Source organism: Mauremys reevesii, linkage group 7 (genome assembly GCF_016161935.1).
Source record: "Mauremys reevesii isolate NIE-2019 linkage group 7, ASM1616193v1, whole genome shotgun sequence".
In the NCBI taxonomy this organism is placed as follows: domain Eukaryota; kingdom Metazoa; phylum Chordata; order Testudines; family Geoemydidae; genus Mauremys; species Mauremys reevesii.
This window is the reverse complement of record NC_052629.1, coordinates 74,010,740-74,023,351: the sequence shown is the minus strand read 5'-3', so window position 1 is coordinate 74,023,351 and position 12,612 is coordinate 74,010,740. Positions and strand designations below refer to the sequence as shown.

The window sequence follows — 12,612 nt, the reverse complement described above, 5'->3', positions numbered from 1 at the left end:
ACTTTCTTCTTGTTGCTAACATACCTGAAGAAACCCTTTTTGTTACTCTTAACATCTCTTGCTAGCTGCAACTCCAAGTGTGATTTGGCCTTCCTGATTTTACTCCCGCATGCCTGAGCAATATTTTTATACTCCCTGGTCATTTGTCCAATCTTCCACTTAGTATAAGCTTCTTTTTTGCGTTTAAGATCAGCAAGGATTTCACTATTAAGCCAAGCTGGTCTCCTGCCGTATTTACTATTCTTTCTACACATTGGGATGTTTTTTTCCTGCAACCTCAATAAGGATTCTTTAAAATACAGCCAGCTCTCCTGGACTCCTTTCCCCCTCATGTTATTCTTCCAAGGGATCCTGCCCATCAGTTCCCTGAGAGAGTCAAAGTCTGCTTTTCTGAAGTCCAGGGTCCGTATTCTGCTGCTCTCCTTTCTTCCTTGTGTCAGGATCCTGAACTCGACCATCTCATGGTCACTGCCTCCCAGGTTCCCATCCACTTTTGCTTCCCCTACTAATTCTTCCCTGTTTGTGAGTAGCAGGTCAAGAAGAGCTCTGCCCCTAGTTGGTTCCTCCAGCACTTGCACCGGGAAATTGTCCCCTACACTTCCCAAAAACTTCCTGGATTGTCTGTGCACTGCTGTATTGCTCTCCCAGCAGACATCAGGGTGATTAAAGTCTCCCATGAGAACCAGGGCCTGCGATCTAGTAACTTCTGCTAGTTGCCGGAAGAAAGCCTCGTCCACCTCATCCCCCTCGTCTGATGGTCTATAGTAGACTCCCACCACGACATCACCCTTGTTGCTTAGGGTACGTCTACACTACAAGACTATTTCGAATCTACTTAACTCGAATTTGTGGAATCGACCTTATGAAGTCGAATTTGTGTATCCACACTAAATACACTAATTCGACTGTCTGAGTCCACAGTAACGGGGCCAGCGTCGACTTTGGAAGCGGTGCACTGTGGGAAGCTATCCCACAGTTCCCGCAGTCCCCGCTGCCCATTGGAATGCTGGGTAGAGCCCCCAATGCCTGCTGGGGGAAAAAATGTGTCGAGGGTGGTTTTGGGTAACTGTCGTCATTGAACCGTCAATCACGCCCTCCCTCCCTGAAAGCGCCGGCGGGAAATCTGTTTGCGCCCTTCTCTGGTCGGTTACAGCGCGGACGCCACAGTACCGCGAGCATGGAGCCCGCTGCGATCATTGCTGCACTTATGGCCGTTGTCAACTCCTCGCACCTTATCGTCCACCTCTTCCACAGTCAGCTGCTGAGAAATCGGGCGAGGAGGCTCCGTCAGCGCTGTGAGGACAGGAAGTCACAGAGTGGCGCAGACCTCTCACAAAGCAGGGTACGCAGCGCAGTGGAGATCATGGTGGCAATGGGTCAAGTTCATGGTGTGGAATGGCGATTCTGGGCCCGGGATACAAGCACGGACTGGTGGGACTGCATAGTGCTGCAGGTCTGGGATGAATCACAGTGGCTGCGAAACTTCAGGATGCATAAGGGCACTTTCCTTGAACTCTGTGACTTGCTGTCCCCTGCCCTGAAGCGCCAGGACACCCAGATGCGAGCAGCCCTGACTGTGCAGAAGCGAGTGGCCATAGCTCTCTGGAAACTTGCAACGCCAGACAGCTACCAGTCAGTAGCGAACCACTTTGGCGTGGGCAAATCTACCGTGGGGCTTGCTGTGATTCAAGTAGCCCACGCAATCGTTGAGCAACTGCTCTCAAAGGTAGTGACTCTAGGAAACATCCAGGTCGTCAGAGATGGCTTCGCCATGATGGGATTCCCAAACTGCGGTGGGGCTATAGATGGGACTCGCATCCCTATCCTGGGACCAGGCCACTCAGTACATTAACCGAAAGGGCTACTTTTCTATGGTGCTGCAAGCACTGGTGGACCATAGGGTACGTTTTACCAACATCTACGTCGGGTGGCCGGGCAAGGTTCATGACGCGCGTGTGTTCAGAAACTCTGGTCTGTTTAAACGCCTCCAGGCAGGTAGTTTCTTCCCGGACCACAAAATAACGGTTGGGGATGTGCAGATGCCTACAGTGATCCTCGGGGACCCAGCCTACCCGCTAATGCCCTGGCTCATGAAGCCCTATACAGGCGCCTTGGACAGTGAGAAGGAACTCTTCAACTACCGGCTGAGCAAGTGCAGAATGGTGGTGGAGTGTGCTTACGGACGTCTCAAGGGGAGATGGCGGAGCTTACTCACTCGCTCGGACCTCAGCGAAAAAAATATCCCTGTTGTTATTGCTGCTTGCTGTGTGCTCCACAATCTCTGTGAGAGCAAGGGGGAGACCTTTATGGCGGGATGGGAGGTTGAGGCAAATCGCCTGGCTGCTGATTTCGCTCAGCCAGACAGCCGTGCCGATAGAAGATCACAGCGGGAAGCGCTGTGCATCCGGGAGGCTTTGAAAGCTAGGTTCCTCGGAGAGCAGGGTAACCTATGACTGTCCACTTGATTTACAGAGAAGCTGAACCTGAGCCTGTTTCAGTGACTGTTGACTTCGATCTGCGGTTACATACCCCGTTCTCCAGGTTTCCCCCCTTCCAACACACGTTTTAAAATAAATTTAATGGAACACTGATTATTAACAAAGTTTTCTTTAATTATGAATTCCTGTTCTAGGGTTGAAACATGGACGCAGACTGTGGTGGGTACGGTGTGCACTGATGTACAGACCGCTTCTACACTAGAGGAATGACAGGCTCCTGCTCCTACAGCGGTCTCTGGGGGGAGGACGGTTGCGGGTGGGTGTGCAGGAAGGGGTGGGTTTGCAGGAAGGGGTGAGGGGTGCCGTCTTTGGGACGGAGTTTGGATGCAGGCTCTGGGCTGGGGGTTGGGGCGTAGGAAGGGGTGAGGGGTGTGTGGGAAGGGTGAGTATGTGTCCGTGGATGAGGGCTCTTGCTGGGGCTCAGGGCATCGGAGAGGCTCGTGGCTAGGGTGGAAGGGCATGGTAAGGGCAGCCTGCCTTGCCATTTGTGGATGGCAGGCGCTAGGACCCTGGGGCAGCATACACCTCACAGACTGACCCGGGGCAGCATACACCTCCCAGACTGACCCTGGTGCCTAGTGACTGCAGTCTGTGTGTGTCCTGCTGTTGATCCTGCCCCCAAGTCTGTACCCTGGTAATGGAGGCTGTCCTATGCAATTAAACCCCTCCCCCCTTCACACAAAGTCTTCTGACAAGAAAAACGTGATGGAAACAGTGAATAACAACAAACTACTTTTAATACTCAACTACACAGTGGGGGGATGAAACTTGGATTTGGGACTGGGTGATCCAGGAAGGGAAGCACTTCTCAAAATTTATGGCATGAGAGCTGTGTGGTACATGAGCGCTCTGCTGGGGTGCAGTGACAGTTTTCACGGCCCCTAGCGCCCCTCCTTCTTGTTATTTTGGGTGAGGGGGGGACAGGACTTTGTGGCGGGGGATGGCGGTTGCAGATACAGTGCAGGGGGGCTCTCTCCTCCTGCCTGCGGTCCTGCAGAACATCTACAAGGCGCCGGAGCATATCCGTTTGCTCCCTCATTAGCCCAAGCAGCGTTTGAGTCGCCTGCTGGTCTTCCTGCCGCCACCTGTCCTCCCGTTCGATGTGTGAGCGCTGGTGCTGACATAGGGTCTCCCTCCACTGTCTCTGCTCGGCCACCTCGGCTCTGGAGCAGGCCATCAGTTCCGAGAACATGTCGTCCCTAGTCTTTTTCTTTCGCCGCCTAATCTGCGCCAGCCTCTGTGAGGGGGATGCCGGTGCAGTTCGTGAAAGAGCCGCGGCTGTGTGATGGGAAAAAGGAAGTGATTTCCTTGAAAAGATACATGTTTGCGAACACTGAACACAGTCTACTCAGTTTCTGTGAACAAGACCATACAGGGCACCTAGTCTCACAAGCTCTCAGGACAAGTTCGAGATTTCGGAATACGCTTTCAGTGGCTGCGGTCTTGCACCGGAGATCGGACAAGCGGGGCGGTACAGCTGAATCCGTTTATCAGCCAGGCCTGGTAAGCCCTACACTACAGGCTGCTTAACAGTTAATGGATAGCTGTGCCCTCCCGCTGAAGGCAATCTGGAAAGCATAAAGTCTGACCCTGTTCCAGCCCCTCGCGGCTGTGCCCGGGAAAGATCACTGTATGCTTTTCCTCTGCGGCCTCCAACACGTGGCTGTTAAATGAAGGTCATTGCTATGCAAAGTAAAAGTCAAGCATTCACAATAGTAACAGTACACTAATTGCCCTAATTAGATGCAGCAGTTGCCGAACGACATTACCCTGAGGCGGGTCACTTGGAGAGAGAGAGAGAGGATGCTGCGAGAATCCCTGCACAGACCAGGACCGTATGCTGCCATGCTGGTCGAGGCAATGATTCCGCTGTACGTTAGGATGGCCTGGCGCGGAAGAGTGTGCTTCCACGGAGCACCAAATAAGGCACCTCTCCCCAGGAACCTCCTGCGGAGGCTTTTCGAGCACCTCTACGAGAGCTTCATGGAAGTGTCCCAAGAGGATTTCTGTTCCATCCCTATATGTGTGGACCTTCTTTTTATATAGTTTTATATGGAAAACTTTTTATATAGTTTTTATATAGTTTTTATTCCTGTTTTTTAAGAAATAAATGTTTCCATGTTTATAGCACTTACCAACTGATCCTTCCCCTGATTCTGAGTCCGTGTTAACGGCCGGGGAGGGTTGGTAGGGGATCTCTGTGAGGGTGATGAAGAGATCCTGGCTGTCGGGGAAAGCGGTATTGTAAGCGCTGTTGCTTGCGTCGTCCTCCACAAACCCTTCCTCATCTTCCCCATCGGCGAACATCGCCGAGGAACTGCCAGTCGACACTATGCTATCCTCAGAGTCCACGGTCACTGGTGGGGCAGTGGTGGCAGATCCACCTAGAATGGCATGCAGTGCCTCGTAGAAGCGGCATGTCTAGGGCTGGGCTCCGGAGCATCTGTTTGCCGCTCTGACTTTTTGGTAGCCTTGTCTCAGGTCCTTGATTTTCACGCGGCACTGCGTTGTATCCCGGCTGTATCCTCTGAGTGCCATGGCTTTGGAGACCTTCTCGTAGGTCTTTGCATTCCGTTTTTTGGAGCGCAGCTCCGAAAGCACAGACTCATCGCCCCACACAGCGATCAGATCCAGGACTTCCCGGTCTGTCCATGCTGGGGACCTCTTTCTATTCTGGGATTGCATGGACTCCTCTGCTGGAGAGCTCTGCATCGTTGCAGGTGCTGCTGAGCTCGCTCCGATGTCCAACCAGGACATCAGATTCAAAGTGCCCAGACAGGAAAAGGAATTCAAATTTTCCCAGGTCGTTTCCTGTGTGGCTGGTCAGAGAATCCAAGCTTGGACTGCTGTCCAGAGCGTCAGAGTGGTGCACTGTGGGATAGCTCCCGGAGCTACTAAGTTCGATTTGCATCCACACCTAGCCTAATTCGAGATAGCCATGTCGAATTTAGCGCTACTCCCCTCGTTGGGGTGGAGTACCGAATTCGAACTAAAGGGCCCTCTAGGTCGAATTAAACGGCTTCCTGGTGTGGACAGTTGAGCGGTTAATTCGAATTAACGCTGCTAAATTCGATTTAAAGTCCTAGTGTAGACCAGGCCTATGACTTCTAAACTTAATCCAGAGACTCTCAGGTTTTTCTGCAGTTTCATACTGGAGTTCTAAGCAGTCATACTCCCTCTTACATACAATGCAACTCCCCCACCTTTTCTGCCCTGCCTCTCCTTCCTGAACAGTTTATATCCATCCATGACAGTACTCCAGTCATGTGAGTTATCCCACCAAATCTCTGTTATTCCAATCACATCATAGTTCCTTGACTGTGCTAGGACTTCCAGTTCTCCCTGCTTGTTTTCCAGGCTTCTTGCATTTGTGTATAGGCACTTAAGATAACTCGCTTATTTGTCCCGCTTTCTCAGCCTGAGACAGGAGTCCTCCCCTGTTGCACTCTCCTGCTCGTGTTTCCTCCCAGTATCCCATTTCCCCACTTACCTCAGGGCTTTGGTCTCCTTCCCCCGATGAACCTAGTTTAAAGCCCTTCTCACTAGGTTAGCCAGCTAGCTTGCAAAGATGCTCTTTTATTTTCTCATGGGTTTGGTGGTTTTCTCATGGGTTTGGTCATTGCTAATGGGGAGAGATTTAAAGGGGGAACCTATTAATAAACTCTCTCAGTGGATTAAGAGCTGTATAGGGCATTGTTACACTTTAGCCAGAAAGCCAGTACCAATTGGCTTGAAGACACACCTCACCAGAGCCACAGCAGTGGCTTCAGTAGCACGCCTTAGGCAGATTCCCCTGTGGGAGATTTGTAAAGCAGCAACTTGGAGTTCCATGCACACCTTTATCTTTGCACATCCAGTTTGTGAGAGTGGTGCTGCAGTCTGTATTTAACTAGAACTCCTCACCTGCCTTCCTCCTGATGGAGCACTGCTTGCCAATCTTCCATAAATGGGAATGCACAGAGGCCTTTGAAGTCACCTCTGTGCTTTCACAATACCTACCCAGCTGCCCCTCTACCTCAGAGTTCTATACAACATCAGGACTCTGTGGTCTAAGGAGAAGGAACTAGAGCCATTGGAGAGGTCTGCTCCCTGATACGGAGTAGGGTGACGACATCATCTTCACGCAAGAACACTCATGCACTCCCTGATGGACAAAGCTTTTTAATGAATTTCTGTAGCTCGACATTAGGGGTGCCATATCCCACAAGTGCAACTCTTGAAGAAGTTACTGCTAGATAGCCTCTCTTTATAATTCTGGATCTTCTTGTTACCCAGAGAAATGTTTCATCTTATCCACAGTGACATCCTTGGGCAAGGAATCTGTGCCTCTGTGTGCCTGGGGTAGCCCTCACTGAAAATGCCATGGTGAGGGCAAACTGCAAAAGGGAGAGCAGACACTCCCAAAGTGGTGGCTAATACTGAAGTTAAACTCACCAACAGTCACAACCAGTGTGCGGGATCAGAAGCACAGTTTATCAAGAAGCAAAAAAAAGAAATCACACAGCTGCCTTTATTGCATTCCAGTTCTTTGGCCCTCAATTAGCACCTAGGTCCAGTAAAAGGAGAAGTTATTTAAAACCAGTGCTCACATATACAAAATGTTCTTCTGACACCAAAGGGCCAGCCACATTACCAAGTGTAAACGGGTCGACTCACCCCTGCGGCGCCTCCTGCTGGTTGCTCTGCGAATTTAGCTCAGTCCAGCCCTGGAGCACCCTCTGAAGGCCGGTGATCCACCTGTTCGTAGGCCCCCGTGTCCCTCCCTGGACCCGGTGCCCTTTTACATGGGGTGCTGCCCCCAGCAGTAACCCCTTTCTCTCTGGGTCTCCCCTTCTGTCTCAGGGAACCCCCACCCTCTATCCCTACCTTGCCTCAGTATTTGGCTACTGCCAGTCATTGTCTAGCGCCACACTCTGGGGCAGACTGCAGTATCAGCCTACTCATCACAGGCAAAGTTGGGTTTGGACCTGCTGCCTTGGCCTACCCCTAGGTTGCCCTCTGCAACCCACAGTACCTGTTGGCCCACTGCTAGGCTGCAGCCTGGGGCTTTCTAGGCTGGAGCTCCCCAGCTCCTCAGCCTTCCCCAGCCCTGCTGCACTCAGGTATCCAGTCTCAAGCTCCTAAGCAGCCAGGCCCATCTCTCTCTATAGCCAGAGAGAGACTGTCTGGCTTCTGGCTTCCCTGCCTTCTTATAAGGCCCTGTTGCTCTGTTTGGGGCGTGGCCCCCAGCTGCCGCCACTTCCCTAATCAGCTCAGCCTTGAGAGCCACCGCTCTCAAGCCCTGTTAGGCCACTTTTTAAACCCCTTCTCAGCAGGAGCAGGATCCACCCTGCTACACAAGTCAATATTAGTTTCGATATTACCCAAAATACCACACTGCCAACCAATCCTATAGAGTCTAAAACTAAAGATTATTAGAAAGAAAAAAGAAAGAATAAGAAGAGAGTTGTTAAATGGTGAAGCAGTCAGATACATACCGAGACTTCGAAGTCCATGTATCAGGTTCTTAGCCGTATTGGTGAGTTTGCTGGCTTGAAAGTCCCTCTGGAACACATCCACAGCTTGGATGGGTCATTCAGTCCTTTGTTGAGAGCTTCAGTTTGTAGAAAAGTTACTCCAAAGGTTAAAAGCAGGAATGAAAACAAAAAGGAGATTATGCAGCTGCCTTTTTATATCCTTTGCCATGTGGCTTGTACTTCTTGTGTCCTAAACACAAGCTTCGCAGCAGGTGGCATTGAAAAGCCTTAGAGTTCTGTCCATAGGTCCCCTACATGGCTTGCTGACTCATAAGGTGTAGACCCTGGCTTTTTCAATGGGTTCATTATATAGCTTATGACCGTTGGTGGGCCATCAAACAGGCTAAGCAGTGATGCCAATCTGTCTGAGGGTGTTACCCAGAAACACAGCATAAGTTTTGAAATGCATATCTATAACTCACAATACAAAGGTGATACAAATATATAAACAAGATCATTATATTTGGCAAATCATAACATTTTCACAGATACCTTACATGGCATATCTGTCAGATTTCTTGTAATTTTATAATATTGGTATCAACAATATCATAAAGTGTCTCCCATATTCCATACAGCATCACAGAGTCTACATCAAACATTGTGTGAAAAAGTATTTTCTTTTGTTAGTTTTGAATTTGCCCCTTTTTGATTTCATTGAATGTCCCCTTGTTTTGTGGTAAGAGACGGAGAATAGAAACTTCCCATCTAACCTCTCTAGACCATTGTGATGGGAACCCTGGGGTACAACCTAGAACTGTGGGTCTGCTGTGCTCCCCTTACTCTGCAGCCTGGATTTTCTCTCACAATGCTTTGCCAGTGACAAGCAGCAAATCCTTCCAGGCACTGTTACCTTGCATGAATGCTCTCCAAGGCACTCATGAACTATACACAGGGAAACACCAGCAAATATCCCCAGCGTTACACCCCAGGAATATACCATCTTACACTGCTCAAGACCTTTTCTAGAACAGTGCAAGCTCATTAATTAGTTCATCACTTCGTCAAAGGATAGTGGACATTCACCAGCCTTTGTAACCTGAGCTGATTCCCCAGGCACTTTAGACAAACTCAGTGGTAAGGATAAAACATTAAAAAGTTTAACAACTACAGAAAGAGAGATTTTAAGTGATAGATATAAAGGTCAGAGATAGTTACCTACGAAAACAAAAAGTAAACACGCATTCTAAATCCAAACTTATAGACTAAGAGTAGGTCTATACTTACCTGCCGGGTCGACGTGTAGCGTTCGACTTCTTGGAGTTCGAACTATCGCGTCTAATCTAGATGCGATAGTTCGAACTCCGAACGCGCTCCCGTCGACTCTGGAACTCCACCACCGCGAACGGCGGTGGCGGAGTTGACGGGGGAGCCGCAGACTTCGATCCCGCGGCGTCTGGACAGGTAAGAAGTTCAAACTAAGGTAGTTCGACTTCAGCTACGCTATTTGCGTAGCTGAAGTCGCATACCTTAGTTCGACCCCCAACCCTAGTGTAGACCAGGCCTAAGTAAGATTTGAATCAAACAGCTTTTCTAACCCGGCTGGATGTTGGAGGCAGGTTATAGTTCTTAATACACAGGCTGAATTTCCTTCTCTGCTTGGGACAGTCTTCTCAGTTCATGTCTTTGTCTTCCTAGTATTCTTATTGCCTTCACTATAGGTAGGGCAGAAGGTGGAATCATGATGCCACACCACTGTCCCTTATTTTATATTCTCAAGTCATGTCCCAGACATGTCCTGGTTGGCCTTGCTGAGTCACAGAGTTGAGCAATCTCCCATTGTGTGCTGCTTGCGCAACTGAGTTATAGAGTTGAGCAAATCTTATTGTGTGATGCTTACACAACTGTCTCTTGCAGAATTGTAAATCCCTTGTTTACAATTCCTCTACTGATCAATGGTCATTTAACGCCCGCCTGGGTATGGGTCACCATCCTTTTAGTCACTGGAGAGCTAGCAGTGGGCATCTCCCAAACTCACAACATAGTTTAATAACAACTGTATAGCAAATCTCATGCACACTAACAATATACATATTTTGACAGAACAGTAGTTTTCAGCAGATCATGAGCTTTCATATGATAACTTGCAAGGCATGCTTTGTTTGAAATATCACAACCATATACCAGTCATGAATATGGGGGTTACAGGATGCTACTTTGAGGTATAGCATGTCACAACCATGCATTATTGTATGGACTTACTATTATTATTATTTGTATTACCATCGCACCTAGGAGCCCTAGTCATGAACCAGGACTCCATTGTGCTAGGTGCTGTACAAACATAAAAGACTTTTATCTTGGGCTCTCTAAGGTGACCTTTCCAATCTTTTCTGTTTCTATGTAGATGAGAATTTTACCAAGCTCCTAATTATTCTCATCAACTTTCTCTGAACCCTTTTTCCTTCTGCAGTATTGTTTCTGAGATAGGGTGACTAGTTTTGAACCCAGTATTCTAGGTGAGGGCATTTCTATTGATTTATAGGACTGCATTATAACATACTTATATGTAGATAATAGTAAAAACATGGGGCCCCAATTAAGCAAACCACTTTAAGAAAAAAAAAGAGTGGTTGGGGAAGGGACCCCAAATGTCCTGGGACCTGCAATTTCAGGCTGTGACCCTGGCTATCTCCAATATAGACTTTGTGTAGTGCTTTGTCAGATGCTTTCCTAAATCTGACTAGATTACAGCATGAGCATTCCCCTATCAGTAGCCTGGCTGACCCCTCGCAGAGGCTCGGGTTCTGGCATGGCCTATGTTTGTAAAACTGTTTCTCTTCCAGGAGGAAAAAAACAAAAATCTGAAGGCAGCAAAGACTCCTCTGCAGACCACTCACAAATGGAAGAGAATCCTGAAGGAAATCAGCTCGAAGCTGAGACCACCCAGCTAGAGAAGGTGCTACTGGTAAAAGGGGCTTGTGCAGGATAAGAAAGGGGTGTGTAAAACAGAAAGCTAGGAGAGGGACTCTTAACAGTGATAGAAATCTCAGTTCAAGAGCTCAGTGCTGCTTTCTGACATGATCCTCACATCTGAGCTTGGAAAGTTGGTGGTTCTTTGAGTGTCCTCTGCATAGTTCTGCTCTTGCGATGCACTGACCAGTGCAGTTGAAACACTGGAACCTTCTGGTAATGTTTGAGCAGATTCTAAAGGTGTGGCTATAGAAGGGTGCATGGCTGTTGCCACCTCAATTCCTTCTAACCACAGCAGCAAAAGAACATGAACCTCTGCGGATCTCTCAGATCCATACCTAAATAAATGCCTTTTTACCTTTTAGACTAGTTATTGTTAAGATCAGATCTCTTTGATTAATCAAAGGGCTAGTCTACACTTACGAGCCGGGTCGACGCGGTGAGTTCGACTTCTCGGAGTTCGAACTATTGCATCTAATCTGGACGCGATAGTTCGAACTCCGGAAGCGATAGTTCGAACTCCGGTACTCCACCACTGCAAAAGGCGGTGGCGGAGTCGACTTTGGAGCCACAGACTTCGATTCCGCGGCGTCTGGACGGGTGAGTAGTTCGAACTAGGGTATTTCGAATTCAGCTACGCTATTCACGTAGCTGAATTTGCGTACCCTAGTTCGACCCCGCTTCTTAGTGTGGACCAGCCCAAAGAGAGTGTCTTGCCTCAGATTCGGATGCCTCAGATCTACAGGTTCTGGTGGAAGATATTCCAGCACTGGAGAGTGAAATTTTCTTGTTTGATACATAAGATGTCCAGTAGTGTTCATTCGAGGAGAAGACCAGATCTGACACTTGTATCTAAGACCTAATCATTTCCTAAACAGTCTTCCTCCTCTTTCACATCACTTGTCAAACAATGTCATCTTTCATCGAGTCCACTGTGAGTTTTGCTCTGACCATAGATTCATAGAAGCTGGAGATGTCAAAGCTCTCTTAGATCGTCTTGTCAACCTTCCTGGGGTGAAGGTAGGATTGGTCTCTTGAGCACATTTTCTAGTGCTTTATTCAGTCCAAAGTGGTGGTGATTTCACCACTTTCTTAGGAGACAATTCCACGCCTTGACTACCAAGAAGACTTTCCTGTTGCTCAACCTGGGGAAAAAATGTGGAAGACGGAATGTGGGAGAAGTGTCTTTATTGAGCTGGGATAGTTTAGGGGGATCAGAAGGAATTGGGGTTTGTGCTGGAGAAAATCGTGCACTCAAGGGAGCTGGTGCTCCTTGGCTCTTTTCACATGCTGTACCAAATAATGTAGGGGCCTCTATTGTAGGATCAATGTTTTTTACATGCAGTATTCTTTACCAGAGTGCAGATGTGACCATTGGCTTTATTCTGCTATTAACATTGCCATTTTCATTTCAGGACACCACTGAAAAAAAGTCCGGGATCCCTTTGGTACAGCTGCAGAGTTACCGTCCATTCTTCCGAGAGCTAGACCTTGAGGTGTTCACCATCCTGCACTGTGGGCTGCTGACCAAATCTATTTTGGACTCGGAGATGCACACAGAAGTAAGTGTAACAGAGTAAACTTGTACCAAGAGGGGCTAGAAGGTTGCTGCAGAACTATAACTGGTTCATTCTCACCGAGAATTTGGAAGACTTAGCCTCCTCTGCTTAACTAAAATTGAGGAA

General features: G+C 48.5%; 1 protein-coding gene across 6 annotated transcripts in view; it reads left to right on the top strand.

Annotated features, from left to right (window-relative positions):
• FANCD2 (FA complementation group D2) overlaps positions 1 to 12,612 on the top strand; it is a 225,425-nt gene that overhangs the window by 137,623 nt on the left and 75,190 nt on the right. For 5 of the 6 annotated variants that reach the window (XM_039546174.1, XM_039546175.1, XM_039546177.1 and 2 more), the window contains exons 28-29: positions 10,801 to 10,922; positions 12,343 to 12,489. In XM_039546174.1, coding sequence (XP_039402108.1) covers positions 10,801 to 10,922; positions 12,343 to 12,489 — 269 coding nt within the window. The remainder of the gene's footprint in view (positions 1 to 10,800; positions 10,923 to 12,342; positions 12,490 to 12,612) is intronic. The other variant, XM_039546173.1, reaches the window with a different exon arrangement.